Source organism: Linderina pennispora (assembly GCF_002104995.1).
Source record: "Linderina pennispora strain ATCC 12442 chromosome Unknown DL89scaffold_12, whole genome shotgun sequence".
NCBI classification, from domain to species: Eukaryota; Fungi; Kickxellomycota; class Kickxellomycetes; order Kickxellales; family Kickxellaceae; genus Linderina; species Linderina pennispora.
In genome coordinates, this window is record NW_024468260.1 from 299,045 (window position 1) to 324,397 (window position 25,353).

At 54.6% G+C, this 25,353-nt stretch overlaps 13 protein-coding genes and 1 non-coding gene across 14 annotated transcripts; 5 read left to right on the forward strand and 9 right to left on the reverse strand.

Moving 5' to 3' along the window:
• Positions 1–486: 486 nt before the first annotated feature.
• DL89DRAFT_259388 (DUF962-domain-containing protein) lies at positions 487–1,277 on the forward strand (the record flags this gene model as incomplete). Its single annotated transcript, XM_040885683.1, has 2 exons — positions 487–765; positions 945–1,277. 2 exons carry the CDS (start codon positions 487–489, stop codon positions 1,275–1,277), a joined length of 612 nt encoding a protein of 203 aa, XP_040741402.1.
• A 428-nt stretch (positions 1,278–1,705) lies between these two features.
• Positions 1,706–2,590, reverse strand: DL89DRAFT_248548 (ribosomal protein S24; the record flags this gene model as incomplete). Its single annotated transcript, XM_040885147.1, has 2 exons — positions 2,183–2,590; positions 1,706–2,032 (listed from the first exon to the last, which is right to left on the reverse strand). Exons 1-2 carry the CDS (start codon positions 2,213–2,215, stop codon positions 1,706–1,708), a joined length of 360 nt encoding a protein of 119 aa, XP_040741403.1. The 5' UTR covers positions 2,216–2,590.
• A 252-nt stretch (positions 2,591–2,842) lies between these two features.
• Positions 2,843–2,913, forward strand: DL89DRAFT_t119. The gene has a single exon. It is a non-coding gene; the product is annotated as a tRNA-Gly (tRNA).
• An 18-nt stretch (positions 2,914–2,931) lies between these two features.
• Positions 2,932–4,004, reverse strand: DL89DRAFT_269316 (release factor). Its single transcript, XM_040888249.1, has one exon. The coding sequence runs from the start codon at positions 3,924–3,926 to the stop codon at positions 2,940–2,942; it is 987 nt and encodes a 328-aa protein (XP_040741404.1). The 5' UTR covers positions 3,927–4,004; the 3' UTR covers positions 2,932–2,939.
• A 110-nt stretch (positions 4,005–4,114) lies between these two features.
• Positions 4,115–5,425, reverse strand: DL89DRAFT_269317 (uncharacterized protein). The gene is made up of 2 exons (XM_040888250.1): positions 5,045–5,425; positions 4,115–5,013 (listed from the first exon to the last, which is right to left on the reverse strand). Exons 1-2 carry the CDS (start codon positions 5,330–5,332, stop codon positions 4,165–4,167), a joined length of 1,137 nt encoding a protein of 378 aa, XP_040741405.1. The 5' UTR covers positions 5,333–5,425; the 3' UTR covers positions 4,115–4,164.
• Positions 5,426–5,551: 126 nt separating this feature from the next.
• DL89DRAFT_269318 (uncharacterized protein) lies at positions 5,552–7,042 on the reverse strand. Its single transcript, XM_040888251.1, has 2 exons — positions 6,370–7,042; positions 5,552–6,332 (listed from the first exon to the last, which is right to left on the reverse strand). The coding sequence occupies exons 1-2, from the start codon at positions 6,964–6,966 to the stop codon at positions 5,808–5,810; spliced, it is 1,122 nt and encodes a 373-aa protein (XP_040741406.1). The 5' UTR covers positions 6,967–7,042; the 3' UTR covers positions 5,552–5,807.
• DL89DRAFT_285543 (uncharacterized protein) lies at positions 7,038–8,520 on the reverse strand. Its single transcript, XM_040889829.1, has one exon. It carries the CDS (start codon positions 8,492–8,494, stop codon positions 7,331–7,333), a length of 1,164 nt encoding a protein of 387 aa, XP_040741407.1. The 5' UTR covers positions 8,495–8,520; the 3' UTR covers positions 7,038–7,330.
• Positions 8,521–8,822: 302 nt separating this feature from the next.
• Positions 8,823–9,896, reverse strand: DL89DRAFT_259393 (uncharacterized protein; the record flags this gene model as incomplete). The annotated part of the gene is made up of 1 exon (XM_040885684.1): positions 8,823–9,896. One exon carries the CDS (start codon positions 9,894–9,896, stop codon positions 8,823–8,825), a length of 1,074 nt encoding a protein of 357 aa, XP_040741408.1.
• A 354-nt stretch (positions 9,897–10,250) lies between these two features.
• DL89DRAFT_259394 (DUF814-domain-containing protein) lies at positions 10,251–13,450 on the reverse strand (the record flags this gene model as incomplete). Its single annotated transcript, XM_040885685.1, has 3 exons — positions 10,251–12,350; positions 12,382–13,210; positions 13,239–13,450. The coding sequence occupies 3 exons, from the start codon at positions 13,448–13,450 to the stop codon at positions 10,251–10,253; spliced, it is 3,141 nt and encodes a 1,046-aa protein (XP_040741409.1).
• Positions 13,451–13,667: 217 nt separating this feature from the next.
• Positions 13,668–14,463, forward strand: DL89DRAFT_269321 (S-adenosyl-L-methionine-dependent methyltransferase). The gene is made up of 3 exons (XM_040888252.1): positions 13,668–13,867; positions 13,902–14,149; positions 14,172–14,463. The coding sequence occupies exons 1-3, from the start codon at positions 13,703–13,705 to the stop codon at positions 14,413–14,415; spliced, it is 657 nt and encodes a 218-aa protein (XP_040741410.1). The 5' UTR covers positions 13,668–13,702; the 3' UTR covers positions 14,416–14,463.
• Positions 14,464–14,592: 129 nt separating this feature from the next.
• On the reverse strand, positions 14,593–16,169 carry DL89DRAFT_269322 (uncharacterized protein; the record flags this gene model as incomplete). Its single annotated transcript, XM_040888253.1, is given in 6 exon segments — positions 14,593–15,010; positions 15,048–15,195; positions 15,215–15,640; positions 15,661–15,840; positions 15,900–16,068; positions 16,165–16,169. The coding sequence occupies 6 exon segments, from the start codon at positions 16,167–16,169 to the stop codon at positions 14,619–14,621; spliced, it is 1,320 nt and encodes a 439-aa protein (XP_040741411.1). The 3' UTR covers positions 14,593–14,618.
• A 505-nt stretch (positions 16,170–16,674) lies between these two features.
• On the forward strand, positions 16,675–19,128 carry DL89DRAFT_269323 (uncharacterized protein). Its single transcript, XM_040888254.1, has 3 exons — positions 16,675–17,320; positions 17,361–17,949; positions 17,981–19,128. Exons 1-3 carry the CDS (start codon positions 17,169–17,171, stop codon positions 18,968–18,970), a joined length of 1,731 nt encoding a protein of 576 aa, XP_040741412.1. The 5' UTR covers positions 16,675–17,168; the 3' UTR covers positions 18,971–19,128.
• A 785-nt stretch (positions 19,129–19,913) lies between these two features.
• DL89DRAFT_324294 (ankyrin) lies at positions 19,914–21,958 on the forward strand (the record flags this gene model as incomplete). The annotated part of the gene is made up of 2 exons (XM_040891439.1): positions 19,914–21,584; positions 21,679–21,958. The coding sequence occupies exons 1-2, from the start codon at positions 19,957–19,959 to the stop codon at positions 21,956–21,958; spliced, it is 1,908 nt and encodes a 635-aa protein (XP_040741413.1). The 5' UTR covers positions 19,914–19,956.
• A 1,706-nt stretch (positions 21,959–23,664) lies between these two features.
• DL89DRAFT_269330 (FAD/NAD(P)-binding domain-containing protein) lies at positions 23,665–25,299 on the reverse strand. Its single transcript, XM_040888255.1, has 4 exons — positions 25,068–25,299; positions 24,807–25,017; positions 23,785–24,781; positions 23,665–23,739 (listed from the first exon to the last, which is right to left on the reverse strand). Exons 1-4 carry the CDS (start codon positions 25,258–25,260, stop codon positions 23,713–23,715), a joined length of 1,428 nt encoding a protein of 475 aa, XP_040741414.1. The 5' UTR covers positions 25,261–25,299; the 3' UTR covers positions 23,665–23,712.
• Positions 25,300–25,353: the final 54 nt, after the last annotated feature.

A 25,353-nucleotide genomic window follows, 5' to 3' on the forward strand; every position in this document is an offset into this window, starting at 1 on the left:
TGAGTTTACTTTTATTTTTGAATAGTAGCCAGTTTCTGAAGAAGCTTGATCCTTGCGTGAAAATCAAAACACGTAGCTAGGGAAGGCGTAAAAAATATGCACGCAAAATCTACATCCTGGTGTTCGCGGTGGATCTTGGTGACGACAAAAAACAGATGATACTATGCGTGGTTGATGTTTTCTATCGGCCAGAAATCAGCATAGTCTTTACAGCTTGGCCGGGCCGCAGACAGGCCAGTGGGGCCGCAAAACAGGCAAGCGGAGCCTGTAAAAACAAGTTAGCGGAGGGTTGCCCCGAGTTCTCGCCCGGTTTGTCTCCAGACAATAGCGCAGCCAGGCAGAAAAAAACGATATATAGGAAATAGCGTGAGTCGCCACATGGGTCCTTTTTCTCATTCACACAGCCGCTTCACTCTTTTCTCTTCACCACTCACTGTATACATTTTATACTTTTAAATAAGCCCTGCCCCATCCCCGCCTGCTGCCATGCCCCGTCTCTTTGACCTCCGGTACCAGTTTGTCAAGTACGGCGAGTACCACAACAACCCAGTCAACATTGCCATCCACATCGTCTTTGTGCCGACCATTATGTGGACAGCCATTGCGCTGCTGACCTCGCTCACACCCCAGGACCTGCTGCCAATTCCCGCACCGCTGTCTGCGCTGCTGGAGCTCCTGCCGGGACCCGCACCACTGGGCAATTTTCCGACCTGGCTGATTTTTGGGTTTCTAGCTTTCCATATCGCACTGGAGCCGATCGCTGGGGTAAGTCCAATAGACGAGTAACCCGGGCACCAAATGAGCGACGAAGCTAGCGCTGGTCCTTTATTTATCCCCAAATATGGCAATGCGCTCTCTGCTGCTCCTCCCCGTGAGAACTGGGACGTAACGGCTGATTTGGTTGCACTCTGCTAAACCCCCGAACCCCAACTTTCCTCCTGTAGCTCTTGTCGGCGCCATTCACATACACCATCATCGTCACGGCCGAGCAGTTTGCGCTGAACAACGAGAACGCAGTGGCGTGGGCGAGCGCCCTGTTTGTCGTGTCGTGGATTGTGCAGTTCATTGGCCACGGCGTGTTCGAGAAGCGCGCACCGGCGCTGCTTGACAACCTGGTGCAGGCGTTTGTCATGGCGCCGTTCTTTGTGTTCCTGGAGATTCTGTTCAAGCTCGGCTACCGCCCCAGCCTGGATCGCGAGCTGCGCAGCAAGGTTGGCGTCAAAATCCTCGAATTCCGCTCCAAGAACTATGGCTCCATGAAGCAGACCAACAAGTAAACCTGTCTTTGTGACCAGTTGTTTTTCCCTATTGCCGCCCCTGGCCATGATTTTTTTTTTGCCAGGCGTTTTCCGGGTGGTGGCGATGTGTCCTTATCAATGTATCTTGTGCTTGTAATTTCTTGCGGGCCCACGCACAAGCATATGCCGCACTGGAGCAAGGTAGTGTCTTGTGACTTGGGATCTGACTGCAGATCGATATCAGCTATGCAGACTGCCAGGCGCATTTGATTGCGCATTTCAGCTCCGCGCAGCAACCAGTGCTGTCCGCACTCCCCAGAGAAACAAAGATACATGGGTCTGCGTGGTGGGCACATTACATAGACTGCATTTCAGCAACCATACAAGTTGGATTTTTAAAGGGCTGGGTGGGGAAAACCTAGTGGATATATCGTATGGGAAGAGATAACGAGAGCCACTAAAACAGCTTACTCCTTGCGGGCCTTCTTTCCCTTGACCTTGGCGGTACCGCGCAGCTTCTTCAAGCGGTTCTTGCGCTCCTTGCGCTGCTTGCGCGAGGTGGTGTCCAGAGTGAGGTGGCCCTGGCGAGCAAGACGGTACTTGGGCTCGAACTTCTTGGCAGCGTCCAGCGAGTCGTAGACCAGGGCGAAGCCGGTAGTCTTGCCTCCACCGAACTGGGTGCGGAAACCGAACACGAAGATGCTCTCCTTGTCCGACTTGTACAGCTTGGAGAGCTTCTCGCGGAGCTCCTCCTTGCTGATGTTAGCGAGACCGGGGTGGATGATATCCACAACCTAATTGATCACACATAACGCATAGAAATGTTAGCAGACCCTGTCTATAGTCCGTACACCCAGCTATCCTCTCTCTCGGCGCATTTCTGCCCGGACGCACTCTCTTCCTGAGCGCGCTGCTGCTGCCACTGCCGCTTTTGATGTACTTACCATCTGCTTGCGCTGAAGCAGGCGGTTGGTCATGAACTTGCGGGTCCTGATGGTAACGGTGGAAGCGTCAGCCTACAAAACATACCGGAATTGGACAAAAGGGGGTGGGGTTCTGAATTAGCACTCGCTCCCGAATGCCTTCGAAATTTGGCTGTGCTGGCGCAGGCAGATGGTCTGCAGACCCCTCGCGAACGTTCGGCCGGACTGTCTGAGAAGCAGATCACAATTCGAATTGGTCGCCAGTTCAAATTCCCAGGAACCAGCATTGGCTGCCAAAGTATCCCCGACGCCCGGTTTGAATTCAACGGATACGCGATGGATGCCCGGCCGAAAATATCACGATCTGCCTGCTGCCCGCGGATTCAGCTGTCTGTATCCATACCATTGTCAATATATTTGTCTACGCAAAATTGCAAAAAAGAAGGAGTCGACCCGTTTGCTGTAGACCCACTAGCTAATAGCCCGCCCCGCGCACACTGGCACGCACCCGCTGGCCATCAGACCAATTCAATCGGTGCTTGATCCCAGCTCTGGTGATCGGAATCACATTATCATCTCAGGATTAGAGATCAAGGCTGTCGTCAGAGCCTTTACAAATTTAAGGGGTCTAGTGATGACGAGTGAATTGGCTTGAGTTCCTGCTCTTGTTGTCTCTTCTGGGCACTGGTAATTTAGTGGTAGAATAGAAGCTTCCCAAGCTTCCAGCCCGGGTTCGATTCCCGGTCAGTGCAGCAAGCTCTTTTTTTGCCTTCGTCGTTTATTTTGCTTCAAGAGATGCCCTGAGGAACTGCTCGATGTCGCCCTTCAAGACCGCGTCGATGCGTGCGGTGGATATGTGTGTGCGACTGTCTTTTACCATCTGGTACGGCTGGAGCACGTACGAGCGCACCTGCGATCCCCATGCGTTTTCGGGCAGCTGGCTGCGCTCTGCCGCCTTCTCTTGCTGGCGCTTGTCGTTCTCCATCTGTTTCAGCCGGGCTTGCAGCAACTCCATGCATGCAGCGCGGTTCTGTATCTGCGATCGCTGCGCCTGGCACTCGACAGTGATTCCGGTCGGGATATGAGTGATGCGTACTGCGCTCTCGGTCTTGTTGACATGCTGGCCGCCGGCACCGCTGGACCTGAATGTGTCAACGCGCAGGTCCTTAGCCTGGATGTCTGCTGCAGCCTTTTCATATGATGGTGCTATTGGGTACACCAGTACCGACGCAAATGACGTGTGTCGCTTTCCCTTGGCGTCAAATGGCGAAATCCGCACAAGACGATGCACCCCGGCCTCGCCTTTGAGCCAGCTGAACGCGAAATCGCCAGAAATACGGAACGTGCTGGTGCGATATCCGGCACGCTCACCGTGGACGGTGCTGATGTCGGAGAATCTGAAGTCCCTGGAATGTGCCCAGCCAGTGTACATCTCCACAAGCATGCGTGTCCAGTCGCAGCTGTCAATGCCGCCGGCACCCGCAGTGATGGTCATAGCAGCGTCAGCGTTTTCTTCGGTGCTTAAAAGGCACTGTAGCTTGAGCTCCTCGTAGTCCTGAGCTAGTCGCTGAATGTCGTCATCAATCAGTGCCTGCTTCAGGTCTTGGTCGTTGGCATCGTTGGCGAGGCCGATCATCTCACCCAGCCCTTTGGCTCGCGTCAGCAGGTCTGCATCCTGGTGCTGCTGGAGAGAGTCGCTGATATTGCGGAATGTCTGCACAGCAGCCTCCCATTGCATGCTACTGTGCTTGGAACCAGTGCTCATGCACCTTGTCGCAAGGACCCGAACTGACCGAACAGTCTGCGAAAACATGTGTGGGGTGTATCTGAGGGTCAAGCGAAGCAGAGCAATCTGCCCAAGCGCCCCCCGGCAGCGGTTTCGTAGCATTGCAATTTTTCGTACAGGCCAGTCAGGGCTCTTAGGGGAGAGCGGGGGATTGCCGCATTCTAGAAGCAGGGGTACTCTTACATTAGACATTACGCGCTAGAAATTGTAGAAAAGGCTAGAAAGGAAGGGTGAGCACACGGTTGTAGACAAAGGTTCCGTACACCAGGACGACAAAGCCGACGACCTGGATCCAGCTGAACGACTCCCAGCCCAGCGCCAGCGAGATCATCCAGATGAACAGCGTGCGGCACGTGTCGATGGTAGCGCGGGACGTCGCGCTCAGGTAGTTTGTAACCGACAGACCAAAGAAATTGAAGAACGCAATCGACAGCATGATGTAAATAGACGTCTGCCACACAGCTGGGTTTTCAACAATCTGGTGGAAGCCGTCCGGGGCATCAAAATAGCCGCCTGGGTGCGACCGCCCAATAAGCACATGCAGGACAGGAATCGCCACCATCACGGTCAGGGCGCCGAACGAGCCCTCGAGCCCGACCGCGCGCAGGGGCGTCAGATGGTAGTTGCGGATGATCTTCTCTTCGACCACAAACTGCGTGGCAGTGAACACCTGCGCGCCAAGCACCAGGACAACACCAAGTGCGGCCTTCCAGGCGCCTGTATCGATGGACTCGGTATCATCCAAGGGCAGGATGTGCAGCTTGTACACTTGCGGCGGCGGGGAAATAATGTTGCTGAGCCCAACGATGGTGACGCCAATGACGACCAGAGCGAGCGAGATGACCTGGAAGCGCGCCAGCCGGTGGCCAAGGAACAGGACAGAGAACAGGCCAGAGAAAATGACAACCGCGCCGCGCAGCATCTGGTACACCGAGGCTGTAGTAAAGAACAGACCAACGTTCATCAGCGTGGTGCCAAGGAGGTCGCAGGCCGCAGGAATCCACATCCACAGCGTCGCCCAGCCTGCGATTGGCTTGGTCTGGACGCCTGCGCTGCCCGCCTTCGGCTACTGCTGGCAGGGCATCGGTAGTAGGCACGTCGTCGGAGGCTGCTTCATCCTCGATACGCTCGTAGCCGGCGGTGGCGGTGGTACGGCGGCGGTACACGTTGAACAGGTAGAAGCACGCAAGGCACAGCATCTCGCCGTAGAACATGTTGAGCGTCTGCCACACCGGCTGCTCAAAGTACTCGCGGTTGGCGGGGTCCGGGTCGGCGCAGTTGCGGACACACTGCTTGTCCTGGAGCTTTGTCAGCAGCGTGTTGGCCGTGCCTGTGACAAGCATGCCGGTGGCCAGGATGGCGCCGTAGTAGGGCGAGTTGGACATTATCTAGTCTAGAGGAGGTAAAATACAGAGAGTTTGTTTCGTCAAGTTTCGTTTGCAAATGAATAGGTTGGGAAGTTTGAAGTGGAGGAAAAATGCAGCCTCACAGAGCGGGCAACAAGAAAACCCTTTTTATAGAAATCACTAATCACGGGGTAGGACTCCGGCTCACCAACGCTGCGAAGCATCCACGCGGTCCATTGCGTGCTGGCCTGCTGACCAGCTCGCTCTGCATTTATTTTATTTTTTTTTGCAATTTTATCGTGGCCAGAAGTGTCTGTGACTGCTCCCCTGCTGCTACTGGTCCAGTGGCTACTGGGCCAACTGCCTCATCCTGGCTGTGGGCCTGCGCATCCTTCGGGATTCGCAGTGCGTCCTGCGGCATTTGTCCCCTTCCCACGCACATCTCTTCAGGTACCCTGGTTGGGTCAAGTCTGGGGACTACGCTTCGGTTTCCATTCGCAGATAAGCATCATATCTATCCGTTGTATGCGAGATTGCCAGCCACAAGGACGGCGAATCCCAGTACGCGTACATAGCTGAATGTCTCCCAGCCCAGCCCCAACGAAATTGACCACACCATGACTGTCTTGCATAGGTCGATGGTGATGCGTGACGTCGCACCCAGGTGCTTGACCAGAGACAGTGAGTAGTAGTAGCTGAGCGCCTGCCCCAGGATGCACACTGCCATGGCTACACTTAACCGTACAGAGCTCGTCAGCTGAGCGATGGCCAGCGGGGTATCTAGAATCCCACCGTGCTGGCAGGCACCAGCCAGGTAGTATAGGGGTACAAGCAGCGCCGCCATTGTGCAGAACCCAAACACGCCCTCGATACCAGCGACCTTGGCGGGGCGGATGGAATATCGACTCAGGATTGATTCTTCGACCACCGTCTGGGCTGCATTGAGGAACTGTGCTACCGCAGCAAGAGCAACCCTAGCCAGAGCGATCCTGGTGCTTGAGCGGCCAGTAGTCGGCGTACTGTTGACAGTGAGTCTTCTCTCCATATGTGAGCAGATCAGGAAGCATGCTAATGACCACACCCAGCAGTATGATAGCCAGCGAGGTATATTGTCTGGTCGACAGATGCCGATCAAGGAACTTTGCTGCCAGCATCCCTGAAAATATGACCGTTAGACCATGCAGCATGTTGATCAGCGACGGTGGTAGGTAAAAGAAGAGAACCAGCATCATCGTAGAGCTTACAATGTCCAGTGCCGTTGGCAGCCAGAGCAGCAGGTAGCCAAAACCCTGCATGGGGCGTTGCGAAATCTGCACTGGTGGTGATTCGGCATCCTGCAGCATATATGAAGTCTCCGACGCAATATTGGCTCCATCCAGGTCTGCTTCTTCCATGATAAGCTGCTTTTGGGTCCGCCGACGATTAGTTGGGCTACGGATAGCTGGTGTCAGCAGACACAAAATTCCGCCAAGGAACATCGCCATCGTCTGTAAGACCGGCTGCTGAAAGTATTCGCGGTCGGCAGAGTCTAAATCGGCGCAGTGGTCTACACATGTCTGGTTCTGAAGTTTCAAGCATACGGTACAGGCTGCGCTCGATCCCAGCAGCCCCAGCGCAAGCCGCACTTTGGATCTTGGGGAGATATGTCTTAGAGCAGGGGACGTAGTGTTCATTAGAGAGGTGCCAATACAGTGTAGCAGTTTAAGGAAAACAGAATGGAGAAAAGGCCTAGCTCAAACGAAGTGTTCATTATAAAGCCCTTTTAGCACCATGTCCTATTTGCTTTTATTTTTGACAGCATGGACACGTTATAGACAAAAGATGGAGGGAGTGACGGAATATTGGAATCGGACTATGCAGTGTCTCAGTGTGAAAACGACAACGTCACTATGAATATCTTAGGCAGTGAGTCTTACTCTCACTGTAATATAAAGCCACAGAACAATGGCATATATCTGCAAGGGATGTGCTGGTCCGTGAGCGTGATCTTCCTTGGCGCGTATAGCGACGTATGTGAGAGGGGGAAGAGGCACTGCATTAAGAGAATTTGGCTAGCCAAAGAACGGTAGCTTGGCGGAGCCATCGTACGCGACATAGCCGTAAACTAAGATGGAAAACCCAACAGCACGAACATAGCTGAATGCTTCCCAGCCCATGGCTAGCGATATCGTCCACACAATCACAGTGCGGCACAAGTCGACAGGTCAGTCTCGATGTCGCGCCCATGTACCGAGTAAACGCAAGCGAAAAATAGTATGCAAAGGCCCGACTAACCCAGAACATGAGCATGGTCTGCAAGACACGGGGTGTAGCTACCATCTGGTGCACGGCCAGCGGGATATCCAGAAGCCCGCCAGCGTACTTGGATCCTGTCACCAAATAGAACACGGAAAAGAAGCCAGCAATCGTGACCAGCCCAAACATGCCTTCGAAGCCTGCTAGCAAGATGGGTTCGATTGCGTAATGTGCAAATATTGCCTCTTCAACGACGCCCTGCGCGCCGCCGAAAAATTGGGCAACGAGGGCGAGCAGGATTCCTAGTGCCACGCTGCCCTGTGTGGAGACGGTGGTGGGGGTCGATTCGCGGGACGTAGTATCGGGAGCCATGCTGATGAGAACGCCGGAAAAAACTATTGCCAGCGATGCTATCTGCTTGGGCGAAAGCGTGCGGCCGAGGAACCTGGATGCTAGAATCCCAGCAAACACCACGCCTAGCCCGCGTAAAATCAGAAACAGCGACGGGGGAACGTAGAGGAATAGAGCAAACATCAGCGCCGAATCAATGACGTCCATAGCCGCTGGGATCCAAAGGGCGAGATACTCTATGCCTTTCATAGACGGCAATTCTTGTGTACTGGGCGCTTCCACAGTATGTGCAGCACCTGAGCCCTCCAGCAGTGCCTCCGCAGCACTACCAGCGACACCGACCCGCTTTACTGATGCGCGCTTTGTACGCAGGGCCTGGTATAGTGGAACAGCTAAACACAGAAACTCACCACCAAACATAAAAATCGTCTGCAAAACGGGCTGCTCAAAGTAAACTGGTGTCTCTGTGTCCTCTGGACTACAGTTTTCAATGCATGTCCTGTTCTGAACTTTCTGGAGTATTGTGCCAGCAGCAGTTGAGACCAGGAGGGCCAGAGTGAGGAGTAGACGGCGCAGCGGCGATAGTTGTGGTGCTGCGTGTCTGTTGCGCGGCATATTGTGCAGAAAAGGGGGAAAATTACCAAGGAAAGAGCCAGGAAGGCCACATGGCCAAGCTATTTACTGGTGTAAAGTAGTGGAAAATGGATCAAGCAATCTACCAGTCGCGATACCCGCGCACTGTCATGTGAGTAGGCAAGGCAGAGGGGTGATGGCTGCAGTTAGAGGCCATCATCAGGCATCACCATGTAACTGCTGTTGATACAATAACCCTTCACACAGCATACAGGCCTGTATTCCACTTTAGGACTAGCTGATTCATTGGTGTAAGGATATGTTACTTGATAGAGCTATGCATAAAATAATACAGGATAGAGTCGTATATCTAACCACGGACAAATGGCAGGCTGACGGAGCCGGCATAAGCAAAGTTTCCGTAGACCACAGCAGCAAATCCTGCAGCCTGCACGGCACTGAAGGACTCCCAGCCAAGCCCCATTGAAATTGCCCACACCACCAGGGTGCGGCATTGGTCGATGGTTGCGCGAGCCGTTGCACCCCAGAACCCAATAACCAGCAGTGCGCATACACTCGCTGTAGCCTGGGTCATCAAAAAGCACAGCATCGAAACCCACAGCCTCTGGTGGCTAATGACCTGACGCACTGCTTCGACAATATCGAAAAATCCGGTCGGCTGTGATGTAAGATAGAACGGGAGCAGCACAAGGAGGATAGTCGAGATGCCAAAGAATCCCTCATGGCCAGCGACCTCGACCGGGGCAACCGAGAAGCGTTCCAGGATAATGTCTTCAGAGATGTACTGAAAGGCAGACAGCAATTGCGATACCAGCACGAGCGTCACACCAAGGATGAGGCTTCTTGCGTCATATGCGCAGCCCTCCACACGGCTATTATCGAGGAGATCCGGCAAGGTGCTGAAGAAGATGCCAGCAAATACAAGGGCTAGGGAAATGCACTGAACAAGCGTGAGCCGCCGCCCAAGGAACTTTGCTGCGAAGATACTTGCGAAAATTATGCTGAGACCACGCAGTATGTTCATTATCGAGGTCGGAATATACACCAGAATGAGGAACAGCATGGTGGTGCTTGTGGTATCGCATATCGCCGGGAATCCCAGCAGCAGACGGTAGGTACCGCGCAAGGGAGCCTTGTGCCGCGCACGTGGAACCAAAAGTCGCGTGGTCTCGTCTGCTGTGTTCATTTCCGCGCGGCCCTGTGCAAACTGGTTGTAGAGCACGGAGAGCATAAAGCTGACAATTTCGCCTACCAACATGCCAGTGGTCTGCAGGATGGGCTGTGTGAAGAATTCCGGCGGCGCGGGGTCCTCAGGGCTGCAGTGGGCTATGCAGGTCTTGTTCTGGTACTTGAGAATAATGGTATTGAGGGCGCCACCCACCAGCATACCAGCCAGGACAAGAACCTTGAACAGTGCAGGCATGTGCGCGGGTTGCTGCGTTTGTCGAGGATGCATTGGCGCTTGTGAAAGTGCTGAAATACAGGCGAGTTCAAAAGAAAGCAAAAGGTAGAGAGGGAGCAGGGGCGATGTGCAAAGAAAGACATGCCATGCCTGCTTCTTAAGAGTCGCAGATACAGGGGCGATCTTTTAGAAATCCTGCTCGCTCCTGGCAGGGGAGAATCGGCGCGTGTGACGGCTGATGCCATCCGCCATTTACAGTTCGCACGGATTGCCCACAGACGTGTCGACTGACGACGATATCGCTCGAGATGGTGCAATCTCGTCTGGCATCTGTAACAGTGGCAAGATGCACGATGTATTTTAAAAATACCATTTCTAATCATCCTTGCGCTTGCCCTTGGCCTTGGCCTTGGCCATAGACTTGGACTTTTGCTTGATCGACTCCATGTTGGGCGCTGTCACCTTGACTTTGCCGAGCATCTGCGCAATCATCTCGACATCCGACACGCCCTTCATCAGCTCTTTCTCACGGTTAGCCAGGATCGTCTCGAACTCCAAGCGCTCTGCCTCCTGCGAGTCTGCAGAGTGCGTAGATTTGGGCTTGTTGTTGTCGGCTGCTGCCAAAAACACGCTCAGGGCCATTTTGCTGGCCTTGCCCTTCTTCATGACGCCCGGAACCAGCTTGACGCGGTACTTGTAGGCAGACAGCGAGTTGTAAGGTGCACACACGGGGATGGCAAAGCTCAGGTTGTCGCCGGCCAGAGGCGACGGCGTGAGGAGGTCGAGCACGTTCATCTGGTCCATGGAGATGTCGGCAGCGTCTTCGTCCTCATCGAGCTGCTTCTCATTGGCAGGCTTCTTGTACGGCTTGTCATCCGAATCCTGCTTGGTGGCCATAGCCTTGAACTGGTCGACGATGCTGGGTGGCGCCTGCGACGAAACAGGCAGACCAGAAATGCCTGTTTCCTCAGCCGGCTTGCTGGCATTGTCCAGTGCCTGCTCGACATCCTTGCCAGTGGATCCCAGGAGTGCCATGCGGATCTCGCGGTCATCGTCATCCTGCTCGGCGTACTTCTCCTTCATCTTCTTCATCTTGCCCTTCTTGCCGCGCTTCTGTGGCTGCTGCTTCTGCTTCTGCTGGGACGCCTCGAACTTGCGCTCCTCTTCGAGGCGCCGCATTTCCTTCTTGCTCAGCTTGCCCTGGGGCACCTCCGTCTCCTCGTGGTCCTTGCCTTGCTTGCGCTCCTTGCGCTGCTGCCGCCGCTCCTTGGCCGAAATCTGCTTTTTGCTGGAGGTATGCGCTGCAGAGGGGCCGCTATCGCCAAAATCGTCGGCGTGGGCCTGCTCGACTTCGTCCAGGTTGTACTTGCTCCGGGCAGCGACAAAATCAATGCCATCGGACCTGGCCGGCTTGGGCTGCTTGGCTGGCGGGACCTCTTCAGGAGCGTCAGCATTGATGATCGTGAACTCATCATCGTTGCCAGCAGGCTCCTCTGGTGCCAGCTCAGGCTCATCCTTCTTGGCAGCGCTGCCCTCGAAGGTGCGGCGGTTCTCCTCCATGATCGCCATCCGCTGCTGGTGCGCCTTGACATGGCGCGCGACGCTCTCGTCGTCAGCCAAGCGGAACAGGAAACCAAAGCCGTACACGAGCTGGGTGGGTGGCAGAAAGTGCTTCTTGCCGCGGATCATGAAGCTTCCGGTGGTCAGATACTCGCCAGTAGGCGCCGTCTTGCTGACCTGGCTAGCCTCGACCCACCATGCCGAAGTCACAATCTTGGCATCCCAAGCACGCGACTGGCACACACTCATGATACCAGCCTGGAACAGCGTCGAGGGCGGGATGGTCTCTGCTGTCTTCTTGGCTGAGGAATCGGCCTTGTCGAGCACCGAGGCAGCCTCGGGCGCAATCTTGTTTTTGACAATCACCGATGCCGCACCGTGGATATCTGCGTGGATATAGGCGTCGCCGGGCTTCAGATACTTTTTAACCAGGATCTCGTTCTGCTGCATGTCGCGCCCAGCGATCACCAGGTAGCCGTCCGAGGACACAAACCAGGCAAACTTTTCAAACCAGAACGGCTTGCGCAGCTGGCTCACTGTAGCCGTGATTTTGGTCGCCTTCAGGTCGGCGCGGATCTTCTGCTCCGCCGACTGCAGGGCCTGTTGTGAGACCGCCAGGGTCTTGGAGTGCTTGACACCGGCTGCCCGCCGCGACGTGTAGTACCGCTGTGCATTTGCAAATGCCGATTGGAAAATGTCAACGTCGACATCCAGTGGGCCTGCAAATTCCCGCTGCTCATCGTCATCCCCATCGCTGTCCGAGTCGTCCCAGTCATCGGGATCATCGAGCTCCAAAGTGATCTGGTTGACGCCGAGGTTCAGCTTCTTGATCTGCTCAGCAACCGGGTTCCCCAGATCACGCTGATCGTCGACCAGCTCCTCCAGCTCCTGCCAGTCCATGCCAGCAGCAACCGCCTGGACGAATGATCATGATTGCTTGGTCAACAAACTCCAGATTCAACTCGATCCGCCGAGCCTGCTCTTCGGCCTTGCGGTGGGCAAGCTCCAGAGAGGCCACACGTCCATCGTGCTCAGACTTGATTGCCTCGAGCTTTTTGACTGCGGCAATCTCCTGCTGCTGCACCCTGACCTTGAGCCGCTGGGCCTCGATGTTCGAGAAAAACACATCCGCTGCGTCAGCAAAGCTCGGGTACTCTCTGTACGGCTTGTTCTTGTGCTGCTCGAACAGCCAGGGGTGGAACTCGTCAAACAGATCCTCTTCCGGCGAACTATCGGTGCGTGGCAGGAATGTCGTGTAGCCAGGATGCACCCCGTGCCGCAGCTCCTGTGCAATTCCGTATGCCTCACCATAAGCCATCATGAGCGCGTCGATCTGCGGCGACTGCGGCGTGAGGTCCATCCCCGTGGCGATGCGCAGCGTTGGGCTGAGCTTGGCGCGCAGGATGACGTGCTCAGACAGCGCCGGTCCGTAAGCGCCAAACGTCGCCAGGGTGCGCTTCAGGTTGTCCTTCGGACCGGCCTTGGCCAAGAGGTTCACCAGGTCCTGGCGCTGCACCGGCTGGATATCGCGCGACTCTGCTAGCCCGTATGTCTCGCCCACAGCAAACTTGTCTTCCTCCAAAACGACCACACGCAAAAGCGCCAGGATTCTGTACTGGTAGTCGGTCAGGATGATGTTACCCGAGGCGTAGAACTCGCATACGATATGGTACGTGCCTTCTTCCTGCGCACCGGCCATGACGGCAAACTCAAAGTCCACGACACGGTCCATGCCGATCTGCTTTACTGCTGTCAGCTTAGCGGCCACGCAAGTGCTTGCGCAACTTCATGCAGAAGCTTGACGGCGTAATCGACTTGTCGCGGGCGTAGTCGGTTGTGTGCAGTCGGATTCCAGACTCCACCAGCACCAGTTCTTTGTGGTCTGGCTCGGTGAATTTCATGAGGAACGTCTTTGAATTCACATCGTACACGTTTTGCAGGCGTAGTCCGACAATGCGCTGGTTCAGTGCTGTCACCGTCGCGCACACATCGATGGCTGAAAAGCGCTGCTTCATTTTGTTCAATGGCCGAAATAGAATAGCGAGAGAATTGCGGAAGAGAAGCCTGTCGAACGTCGTCTTTAATCGCTGCGGCCGAGTTTCAGCTCAATCCCTTTTTTGCTGCGGCACGTGAGTCAGTGAGTGTTGGCCCCTTAAGCCTACAGCGGCCGATGGGCTCAGTCGATTTGAGAGCCAAAAGCGCACCCAAGCTTTTTTCTTTTCACTTGATCCACACCATATCCCTGCTATCCACACTGCGTTCTCGCCATGAAGGAGCCCGTGAAGAAGGACATGCTGGCGCTAGCTTCAGCAGACAAGGAAGAGCAGTACGTGCACCAGGTTTATAACGAAATTGCCTCGCATTTCAGCGACACCCGCTTCAAGCCCTGGCCTGTGATCGCCCGCTACCTCAACGAGCTGCCTGCCGGCAGTGTTGGTGCCTGACATTGGCTGCGGCAACGGCAAGTACCTGGGCGTGCGAACCGGCGACGTATTTATGATGGGCACGGACCGCAGCGAGTCGCTGGTGGAGATCTGTCGGCAGCGCAACTACGAATGCATGGTCAGTGACGGCTTGTGTTTGCCATACAGGACAGGCGCGTTTGATTTTGCCATATCAATTGCTGTTATTCACCATTTCTCATCGCCCGACCGTCGGCTGCAAGCAGTGAAAGAGCTGCTGAGGATTGTGAAGCAAGGGGGCACGGTGCTCGTGTTTGCATGGGCGCTGGAGCAGAACGGTCCGGCGCAAGTTTGATCCAAGCACTCAGGATGTTTTAGTGCCGTGGGTTGTTCCTAAATCGAGAAAGCCAGAGTGTGAAGGAGCTAGTGAACCAACTGACGATAAGGTCTACCACAGATACTATCACCTCTTCAAGGAGGGTGAACTCGACCAGCTATTTGTGCAGGCTGGTAGCTGCGAGCTCGTTGAGAGCGGCTACGACAGGGACAATTGGTATGTAATTGCTAAACGAAACTAGATATCGAATAGAGTATTGCATATCATTATACTTCACATACTAAAATGATTACCTGGAGGTAAGGAAATGAGTTGTATACCGCTACCAAGCAATCTTGATACATCGGCAAATACCAAAGCACCTTAAAGACTATGTTGTAGTAGCATACTTGATGCAATTCTATATCTTTGGCCGGCATAAAACTTGTAAAAGCATCTTATTAATCAGTATACCAAGGATGCAAAGTCGCTCCAAAACTCGTTTTTGAGGATAGACTTCATTTCAGAGGCTGAGGTTGTAAAGTTGACAAGAAAGTCCTTGCTGGGTGGTGGCGACGGTAGAATAAGAAAATTCGCTGCTGGGTATGTTGGGTGTGAAGTTGAAAACGCCTGCACACCACTGCCGAAATCTGCATTGTACATCCTAGCCTGGGACATGTTAGTTGTTATTGTAACAAGTTTGTACTTCATCATGGTTGCAATGAGTGCTCCTGTACTGAAGTCATCGGACTCGAGGAGGTCGATGAATGACCCAATGTACGGAGGTGTTACGTTCGATAGTGTGTCGCGGATTTGGCCAACTGTGTCGGCAAGCGTCTGGGGAGTGATCGGGTCCACTACACGGTTCATTTGGTTGGTGACGATCCTGTGCACAAGCAGGGTTTCCGAAATAGTTCATATCCGTCATTCCAAGGCGGCCGCGAAGGTCACAGGCTACAGATACGCAATGTTCACCTTCAATCCTTGCTTTGGCCTTAGTAAGCCTTGAGAGCCACCCTGGATTCTTTGCCTTTGCCCTCCGCTTTGGCTTGACCATGGACTTTGCTGCCAATTGCGGTCAAAAGGTCGTTTGAAGATACGCGTGAGCCAGGTGGCATGCATGCAAGCACCTGGCTGCGAAGGTCGTCGAGTTTGTCGCGCGAAATACGGAACAGATGGCCGCGATTGGGGGTTTTTCTCTCAATGTAGCTGAGGAGTTTCCCGCGGGTATTAGGTGGGAGCCCGACAAGCTTGTCTGCTATTAGGAGCTTTCGGGTATAGGCCCTGAAGAGTGTATCCTCCAGCGGCAGGCGCTCATTGGGGAGATATTGGCGAATAGCCGATCGGTCAAAGCAGAATCTGGTCGTTTCCGCAGGAACACCAGCGACCATTGCACGCGTCTGGTCCGCCCAGCAGTTGAAAAACTCGAAATAGCCATAGCCGTCAGTAACCCCATGGTTGACATTGAGAAGATACAAATTAGCCCGCTGTTATCCCTCAGCCGTACTACGTGGGTATTGGCGAGCTTGATCATCCCCGTAGCCTTGTCTGGGTGAGCAAAGTCACAAACAGGCACCAGATCGCTGGGCCAAGTTGACGGGCTGAAGTTGGCAGACTCGATGTCGCAGTAATGGATGTCGGACTGGGACTCGCAGTATCCGGGTAGGTTCAAGGTTTGGCTTGTCCACTACGATCTCCATCCGGCCGCCGTTCTTTTGCTTGAGATAGCCGGCGAGTATAGGAAACTGCAGCACTGTCCGATAGTAGGCTTCTTCGAGCTCCTTGGGCGGCATGAAGTTCACTGGTGGTCTCGTTGTTGGCATAGAAGAATACTGTGCGGAGATTGTTAAATGATAGAAATGATTCGAACTTGGTGAGGGCGTAGACCTCCGATTCGATGCTGTCTAAAAACTGACTCATGATAAAGCTACTTCAGAAAATGGCGTCAAAGACTATGTGGAATGGCCTACCTAGGATGCGAGTTCCAGCGACGTGTATTTATCTCACGGACAGCATTGCAGGGACATTTGTTTTGGCTAGCAGCGCCGGGGTGGGTACTTGTTTGTATTGCTGCTTGGCGAATTCATTTGGCACAAGTAATTTATTGTCATCCAGGGCATTTATTTACCAGAGTGGCTTTTGTTTCGATGCCAATGAAGGTGTTTGGCTCGATTATGTTGGATTGGGCCATATTGGAATTAAGTCACTCGATTGAACAATGGCACCGTTACTGATGGCTTGAATGCCAGCATAATGCCGACTCTTCCACGGCTGCTTCAGATAATCCGCCCCTGGCCCTGCGCACTATTTTCATTATCTTGCACACTTTGAAATCCAAAAGCTACGGAATATGTCGAGGAGGTATAGGCATGCTGCCACGCTCAGGAATTAGTCGATGGCACGGCTTTACTGTGACACAGCCATGGGTGTGCTGTTTGGATCGATGGGTGATGCATGCAGACGCTTATGTGGTAGGGTTTGATGATCAATGAATCAACCCATCGCTTCCAGCAAGCCCAAACGCTCGCTTGGCCAAAGCTTTTTCCTACTGAGGTTTGTTTTCTTGTCACTCCCGAATTCGTTATTTGCTGCCTTTTTAAATTCACAGTAAAGCAAGAATGGGCGTTCCAGGACTGTTCCGGTGGCTGCAGCACGAGTTTCCCACAGCGTGCTTCACAACCACGCGGCTGGACATACACAGCTTCCAGACCCTGTCAGTCGATCTCAACAGCACACTGCACCGGAGCGCACGGCAGAGCAATGGTGACCTGGCAACAGTATCGGCCAGTGTGGACAGAATTGTCGACCTGATCCGGCCAAAGCGGCTCGATACTCCTGTCCATCGACGGTGTGCCGCCGCGGATCAAAGAGTGGCTGCAGCGGGAGCGGCGGGCGCGGACGGCAGAGGCACAGGCGGGCAGTGGTGAGTTCCTGTCGTTTGCGATCACACCGGGGACGCGGTGGATGCGGCAGGTAGAAGCACACCTGGATGAGCACATTGAGAGAAAGCACAAAATGGACGACAAGTGGCGGCAGGTGAAGGTGGTGCTGTCAGGGTACAGGGATCCCGGTGAGGGCGAGCAGAAGATCATGCGGTATCTGGAATCCACCAGGGACACGCGGTTCCAGCACTGTGTGTGGTCGAATGACGCCGACACCGTGCTGCTGTCAGCTGGCGGCGCATGTGCCCAATATCACCATGGTCAGCGAGCGCACACCCAATGGCGTCCCGACATATACGGTTGTGGATATCGACGAGCTGGAGAGCCAGCTAGTTAAGCGGTATGCGCCGACACAAGAGATTACTGGGAATATCGTGAGGCGCCAGAAGTTCATCGACGACCTGGTGTTTATGTCGTTTCTGGCCGGCAACGACTTTCTGCCGCCGGCCGTCAACATGCAGACAACCGATTCAGATGCGCTGGATCGGCTGTGGCGGCTATATGCCGGCAGCCCGCTGGTTGATATGAATATTCACGACCGTGGTGTGATCAATGTCGACGCATTCCGCATTCTGCTGGATCTACTGGAGGTCGAATATGAGCAGAGAGATTTCCGCAAGCATATCGGCGTCATGTCGCTGGGATCGCAGCTCACGGCACTGCGGATTCGGAGGCTGGCATGGGACTCGCAGCGGCACCAGCTGTCAAACTCAGAGTCAGCAACAGCGACCGAGACAGAGGTACTACTGGAGGAGGTGGTGGAGAAGCGGCCACGGAAGAAGAAGCGGGGTAAGGAGTCGAAGAGCGAGCGGCGGGCACGCAAGGCAGTCAAGCAGAAGCAGGACCTGCCGTTCGTGTGGACCGGCGGGATCAGCGACATTTCAGGCCTCGGATACCGAGCTTGAGGTCAAGCTGCTGCCTGAAGCTGCTCCACTGGATGAGATCTTCCCTGTTTATGTTCCCTTGGGCGAGTGCCGCAGCGAGCCGACGCTGAAATACGATGGCAAGCCGCTGTTGTCACCGATTCTGTTGTCGGCTACGCAGTTCATTACCGATTTTGCTGCGAAAAAGCCAACAATGCCGGTCTGTGAGATCATCGGGTATGTCAATAGTGGGAAGCTGCGGTGGCTGCAGTCGATGGCACGGGCGCAGGGCCTGGAGCCCAAGCTGGTCGGCCCATCCGACGTCGAGTATGAGGGGATGTGCCGCAAATGGAAGCTGCAGCGCGCAAGCAAGGCCAGCGATATCCTGCTGTCTACAGCCATGGTTGTTATCGGCGATATTGACTACTGCCCACCGTCACACATCCTCACCCTGATACACGCGGAAGACACACCCGCCAGCACAACCATTGCGCTGGTCTCTGACAATGACTGGGATATACTGTATGCAGACGCAAAAACCGAGCACCGGCGGGAACAGGAGCACCACGAGTGGCGGCTGCGGCGGTACATGCAGACATACCGCACGGCCGATGCCGCTTTTATCTCCCATTTGTGCAAGCACTATGCACTGGCTGTGGGGTGGACGGCGCAATATTACTTTGCACAGACCGTACCGAGCTGGCATTATGCGTGGCCGAGAGACATTGAGTCAATGGGCACCGCCCCGATGTTTTCCGACTTTCAGCTGTATATTGAAGCGTTCGCGGAGGTTTGGAGCAGTGTGCCGCGGTCAGATCAGCCGCCGCCGCTGCCCCGTGAGCACATGCTCAGCGTATTGCCAAAAGAGGCGTGGAAGCTGCTAGACGCCGATGAGCAGCAGTGGGCACAGATGCTGGCCGGACAGCAGTACTCGGAGAGCGCGCGTAAGGTGGTCAGAGCAAGGATGGAGAACCGGCTGGAGGATATTGCCTGTGTGAGGATCTGGTTTTAAAAGCTGTCGATCACTCAGCCTTCGTGCGTGGGAGCCATGCGCCTGGGCGCACGCAGGCCATCATGCATGCCAGTTCGGCGTTGCATTCTGAATGCCACACTTGCATCGGTTTTTTCCGAGGGCAGATGGCTTTAAAAATATATTTGTATGCAGTACGCAGGTCTGGTGTGAGTGCAAAGGGGCCAGGCGAGGGGGTGGTTCACGATAAGTTACAAAGGGGGCGTATTTAACAGTGGTTGATGTGTTGGTAGAAAATTGTCGGGTTGTTGAAGTACCTCTGGCACTGGCTGCAGTATATCAACGAGTCGGCGGACTGTGGGCTGGCTGTGCTGTAGACCGACGTGAACTTTGACGTATCGGGGTTTGGCACCCAGACGTTCTGGATCAGAATATCCTCGGGCTTGACCTCAGGGATGGTAAGCTTGGGCAGGATGTGCTTGCTCTTAAAGGACATGTTTACAGTTCGGAGAAAAAGCGATGTTTTGGTGAAGGGTGGTGAAGCAAAGGAGAAAAAGGATGGGCCGACTCTTCTCTGGGCTGACCAAAAAAAAAAAGCACTTTGGCCGAACCTCAGCGATTTCTGACAACACATATTTTTTCTGACTCGGTGGAATCCAGCAGCGTGGGGAAAAGTAAAATTAACCTGGAGAGACATGGATTTATCTCCTAGTAACTGGGAAAACGAAATATTGATATTTCCAGGTCGCCATCGGTAGCGTTCCTTGCATTTTAGACGATTGCGCACGCGCCAGGCAGCGCAGCGCTCAGACGGCATTGGGAGTGGCCCCTGTACATCGATAGCGCATCGATCAAACATGGTCCCATCGATGGAATGTGAGCAAGCGAGGCAGCACGTGATAGAGTCGAATAAGCCATCCCAGGCCAATGAGCACGGCCAAAAAAAGAGTAGTGTGGGGTTTGAAAAAACTTTCGCTCCTCTCCTCTTTATGAAATAAAAGGCAATTTAAATTCAAAGTTTTTGCAAAATGGAGGTCGACCAAGAGTATGCTCAGCCTACGCCGGCACTGGCAGCCAGCAGCACATCGAGCACACCGACAGCCGAGATAACCACTACTGTAACACCAGCCTCTGGCGCGCCTAACGTAACGGTGACAACAAGATTGCAAACTGCGCCGCAGCCGCAAACAGCATCGGCAGTATCGCCAAGCGGATTGGCAATGGCCATGCACAACGCGCATATGAGTGCGCTAACGGAGACAGCATATGGTGGGCCTGCGGCGGCGCCGTTTTTCCAGGATAACCCGCACCAGGTGCACTCGTTCATGACGGACACGCATGGGGTGAGCCACTACCATCGGCCAAGCAGCATCCACCGCAACATTGCGCATGCGCGGTGGACGCAGCAGATGGCGATGCAGCAAATGGAGGTACAGCGCGAGATGCACATGATGCACCACCAGAACCTGCAGGCGATTCAGCAGGCACCGCAGCATAATATGGAGGCCCAACACCGTGCAGCACAGTCGATGGAGATCCAGCAGATGGCGATCCAGCAGATGGAGCTACAGCGCGAGATGAACAAGTTGCACCATCGGAACTTGCAGGCGATTCGGCGGGCGTCGCGGCAGCATATGGAGGCACAGCATCGCGCGGCACAGCAGGTGGCACGTCGGCTGGCCAACGCGCGGCTCCCGCATATCCAAAATGGGGAGCCATCGATTAACAGCGACGTGAGCCGCATGCTGATGGCGCCGCTGTTCGACATGCACCGTCGGCCGTTTGCCACCCCTGAGCGTTTCCGAGTGCGACATATGCAGCGGGTTGAGATGCTGCAGGCAATGCATCAGAGGCCGCGGCAGCATAGGCCGAATAGGGAACAGGGCAAGAAGGGGCCCATCATCGAGGAGATCAACAGCGGGCAGACATCTAGAATAGAGAGCGAAGTGGAGGAAGAAAAGGAGGCCGAGGACGAGGACGAGTGGGTGTCGGATGGAGATGACGTGCTGAGCCAGGAGACGAAGGAGATGATTGAGCGGATCCGGCGGCGCGCGGCAGACCGCAGGAGGGTCTTCCGCGGAGGCATCTCGAAGCCAACGGCCAGCACCCGGTCGCAGCGCCTGCGGAATGCTGCGGGTGCGTCAGGCAAGACCCGTGAAGAGCTGTCAAAGGCGTACAGGCAGTTTATGCGTGACGGGGCCAACGGCCAAGAGCTTGTTACCCAGATGGGCTCGGGCGACACCTATGCAGTGCAGCAGATGCTGGATGCTGGCATTCCGGTGGACATTGCAGACAACATGGGCCGCACACCGCTGCACATTGCGTGCTCGCACGGCAACGCCGACACTGTCCGATTGCTGATTTCCAGGGGCGCCAGCGTCAATGCCACCGACCGCATTGGCAACACCCCACTCGCATTGGCAGCTACCAGCACGGGAACTGAGTCAGTCATTGCCTTGCTGGAGGCTGGCGCCGACCCGCGTATCGGCTCAGGCACAGTGTCGGCGATGGGCATGGTTCGGTCGCGGCTGAAGCGCATGCGGGCGGCGATTAGGGAGACGCGTGTGGTGGAGGACGCAGTTGACTCGCAGCTTCTGGAGCGGGCACTGGCAGCTGCCCGTGACCGGCGGAAGCAGGCAACAATGGTGGCCCGCGAGTGCATGGACATCATCCGCATGCTGCGCAGCTACTCACTGCAGCAGATTATGCTAGAGAACGAGGAGGCCGATGCAGAAGAGCCCAAGGACAAGGGAGGAGAAGCCACCAAAGGCGCTGACGAATGAGGGTCTGTCTGATCTGGACGACTTGACGGCGCAGCTGCAATCACTGGGCATGGCAGAGCAGCCGAATGAGCCGGAGGCGGAAGAAGAGGCGATGCCGGATATTGTTGGTGTTGCTGTTCATCGGGTTGCCAAGAACACGTATGCGGGCAAGATCGCCCAGGAGAAGCAGGAGGAGGAGCAGATGGATGCATTGCTGGAGAAGTTTTCGCTGCTACTGACCAATGCCGGCGCCAACGGCGATGAGTAAAAGCATCTGCCGGGGTGGCTTTTCTGTCTCACCTTGGGTTCTATTTTCATTGGCGCCGCCCCGCGGTTCCCTGTATGTCTCCAGGAAAGCGATGCTGGCCCGAACACGAATATTTGAATCACCGATGCAAGGCGCTCCTCATATATATTTCGACACTTGTCTAGATGTGTCTTTACTAATTGTAGTTGCTTGTGCTTAAATTTAATTGCATTATTGGTCTACATAGGGTGGTCGGTAGCGAGGTGGGATATAGCGACGCTGTTGTTGTTGTTTTCGGTACGCCGTTTTTGATTCTTCAGCGCACTCCGGCATTCTGGGTAGCGCCTCTCATTTGGCCTGGGTTTTGTTTAATGATCATTCCGTTTGTTGTTGGTCCAGTAACACCACATTTCCTGCTCACATACCCTGTCCCCAATAAATATCTCTCCTCACCCCCTCACCGCTTACTAATTCACTTACCATATTTCTCCCTCCACCACCTGCACCACCCCTATATCATGTCGCTTCATCTGTGTAAAGACTGCATGACGGCGTTTGAAAATGAAGACTGGTACCATACCCACATGCTGCGTATTCACAACATCGATCTGCCAGCAAGAAGGCAGATGTCGATGAACTCGTCTGTCTGCTCGATTCCAAGCCAGCCAGCAATTGACGAGCGGGTTGTGGAGCACCGGCCAGGGTCGGTTTTACCAATGCTGTTTAGTGCGATCAGGCGGCGCCTGTCTCTCTGGTAGAAAAACAATTATCAATTACTTTGCTCATGATGTGAGCCCGGACTGCTAGGTCAGCATGGTTTGGCAACGTCAATAAAGAGCAACACGGCGAACCGGTCATTTGAACGTGTCGGATGGTTGTTGGTACAATGGTCGATCATGGACATCTCCTGTCTTGATGGCCTGCCCAACGCGGGTGTCTCTGCGCTGGTTCGTCGCTACTGGGAGCAGAATAGCCTGTAGCTGCAGCACGCCTCTTGCACGGCTTCTTTATTGCCGGAGTGGATGCCAGAAGCATCAGCAGCAATAGGCCGTAGAACGACGGAACCGTTCAGGAATACTGACTGAATCACAGGACTGGAAAATGAGTCTGGAGTTTAGAACTGCTGCGAGATCGCGGTTCAAGATCCGAGACGAATAGGCTCGCCTGTATTGTGCCATGGCCTGCTTACATGAACTCGCTTTGTACAGCGGAGAAGGCCATTGGCACGTCACAGTTGGGTTCTTCGATCTCTGGTAGGGCCGCGGATTGGGAACATGCCAGAATGTCTGCAGGCGACTTTTTGCAGCAGAACGGGCACATCGACGATGTCCGGAATTCGTCGATCCAGATAGACTTCAAAGCCATGGTGCTTGAACTTGTCGCGCCCATCCCTTGCCTACGGATCGGCGCATGGTGTCGGGCCATCTGGCGCACTCCAATTGCCCATTTTCTGCACCAGATCTGGACCGAACTTGGCTCCAGGGGTTTGCGGCAAGCTGACCGTTCCAGGTCTGAGCGCCGAGGATGCGAAAGTTGAGTGATTCGTTTATTGGACTGCTAAACATACAAAATGCGGAGGAACTAAGACGAATGGCCCTTTAATACATGGACCAAGGTTCGATTTTACCAGTGCTATTCAGGTATATATGGAACACCTTAGGATCTGAATCCATCGGGCAAAAGGGGAATACTGTTTTATGTGTTCATATAGCGAGTCATGCATACTCGTTGCGAGGCTCAGGAAAGCCTGAATCTATTCAGTTAATAAAAACGCTCTAGCAGGCGGTCCGGCGCTTTTTGGTCTATATTTTTTATGCCAGAGGTAGGTTAAGGGAAACAACATTTACTTTTCCCTCGTTCTCGCGGATAATCTGAAGCATGTCCTCGACCCGAGTGACTTTCTCGCGCGGCTTGCCAATTTCCTTGCCTGCAGCAAACTCGTACTCCTCCAGCCTCCTCCAGTCGTCGTTGGATACACGCTGGCCCTTTACTTTTTCCAGGACCGCGTCGATCTGTTCGCGCGAGCACTTGCCGTCAGGAATGTTCTTGTTGTTGATGTCCATGACAATGGTATCGGCTGTGTGGTATGCGTCTTGCATGGTGGTTGCAATGACCCCGACGGGCCCACGCTTGACCCACCCGGATACATATAGGCCAGGCACGACGTCTTCGCCGTCGACAACGCGCCCGCTGATATTTGGTACGATCTTCTTGGCAGAGTCGAACGGCGCACCCTCCACCGGCGTGCTGGCATATCCGATGCTGCGCAGGACCATACAGCACGGAACTACAGTTGTTCTGTCCGTAGGCACAGCCCTGGCGCTTTCCGCCGGGCCCTCAAGCGTATTGTGGTTGAGTAGAATCGCCTGTGGATACTCAATCTGGCCATCATCTGAGTTGATGGCATTGTATACGACCTTGGTAGGGCTCCTCAGGAACTCGAGCCGAAGCGTCTTCTTCTGATCCCCGGATGGCAGGGTGCGCCCGTGCTTGATCAGCAGGTCCATCATGCGTTTGAGTGGCCGCGACTTGGCCAGCAGCTCCTTGTTCTGCTCACACTCGCGCTTAATCAGTGGTACGTCGGTGATGATCTCCAGGCCCGGGATCTTGGTCATTTCGCGCAGCTCCTTGATTGTGAATGACGCCTGCAGAGGGCCACGCCGGCCAACCATGACAACATTGGTGACCGAGCTCTTACGTAGAGCCTCCAGCGCGTTGTAGGTGATGTCGGTTTGGGCCAAGACCTCAGGATCAGTAAGCAGGATGCGCGCGCAGTCCAGCGCGACATTGCCGTGTCCAATTACAACCACTGTCTCGAGCGAATTAAGATCGGGCTGCAGGTCCCTGCGCCTCTGGCAGTCCGTTGTACCATCCGACAAACTCGCGTGCTGCCAGCACTCCATCCGATCCCTCTATGCCGTCTTCGCCCGGGATCCCTAGCTTCTTGTCCTGGCTGGCACCGTACGCCAATACCACGCCATCGTATGTGTTCTTTAGCTCGTCGAGCTGAATGTCCCGGCCCAGCTTGACGTTGCCGAAATACCGCACGTTCTTGTTAGGCCGCCACTTCCTCAAACTTGCTCATGCAGTTTTTGACCTCCGGGTGGTCGGGCGCGACGCCGTACCGTACAAGTCCCGTGTGGTGTCGGCAGCCGCTCGAAGATATCGATTTGTGTGTCGGGCGCTTTTGCCAGGAGCCGTGCAGCCGTATAGAATCCTGCAGCACCGCCGCCCGCAATCGCTATGTTGGTGTCGACTGCGCGTGTCGTCGAGAACAGGCGCCGTGAAACCGGAGAGCGCGCGGGGAATGTGAATCGCAGCATTGGAATCAGAAAAATACGAATTCGCAGTAGACAGCGGAGGTGAGAAGGGCGTATTTTTATCGCGATCCAGCTCGCATTTGCGGACTGCTTGAT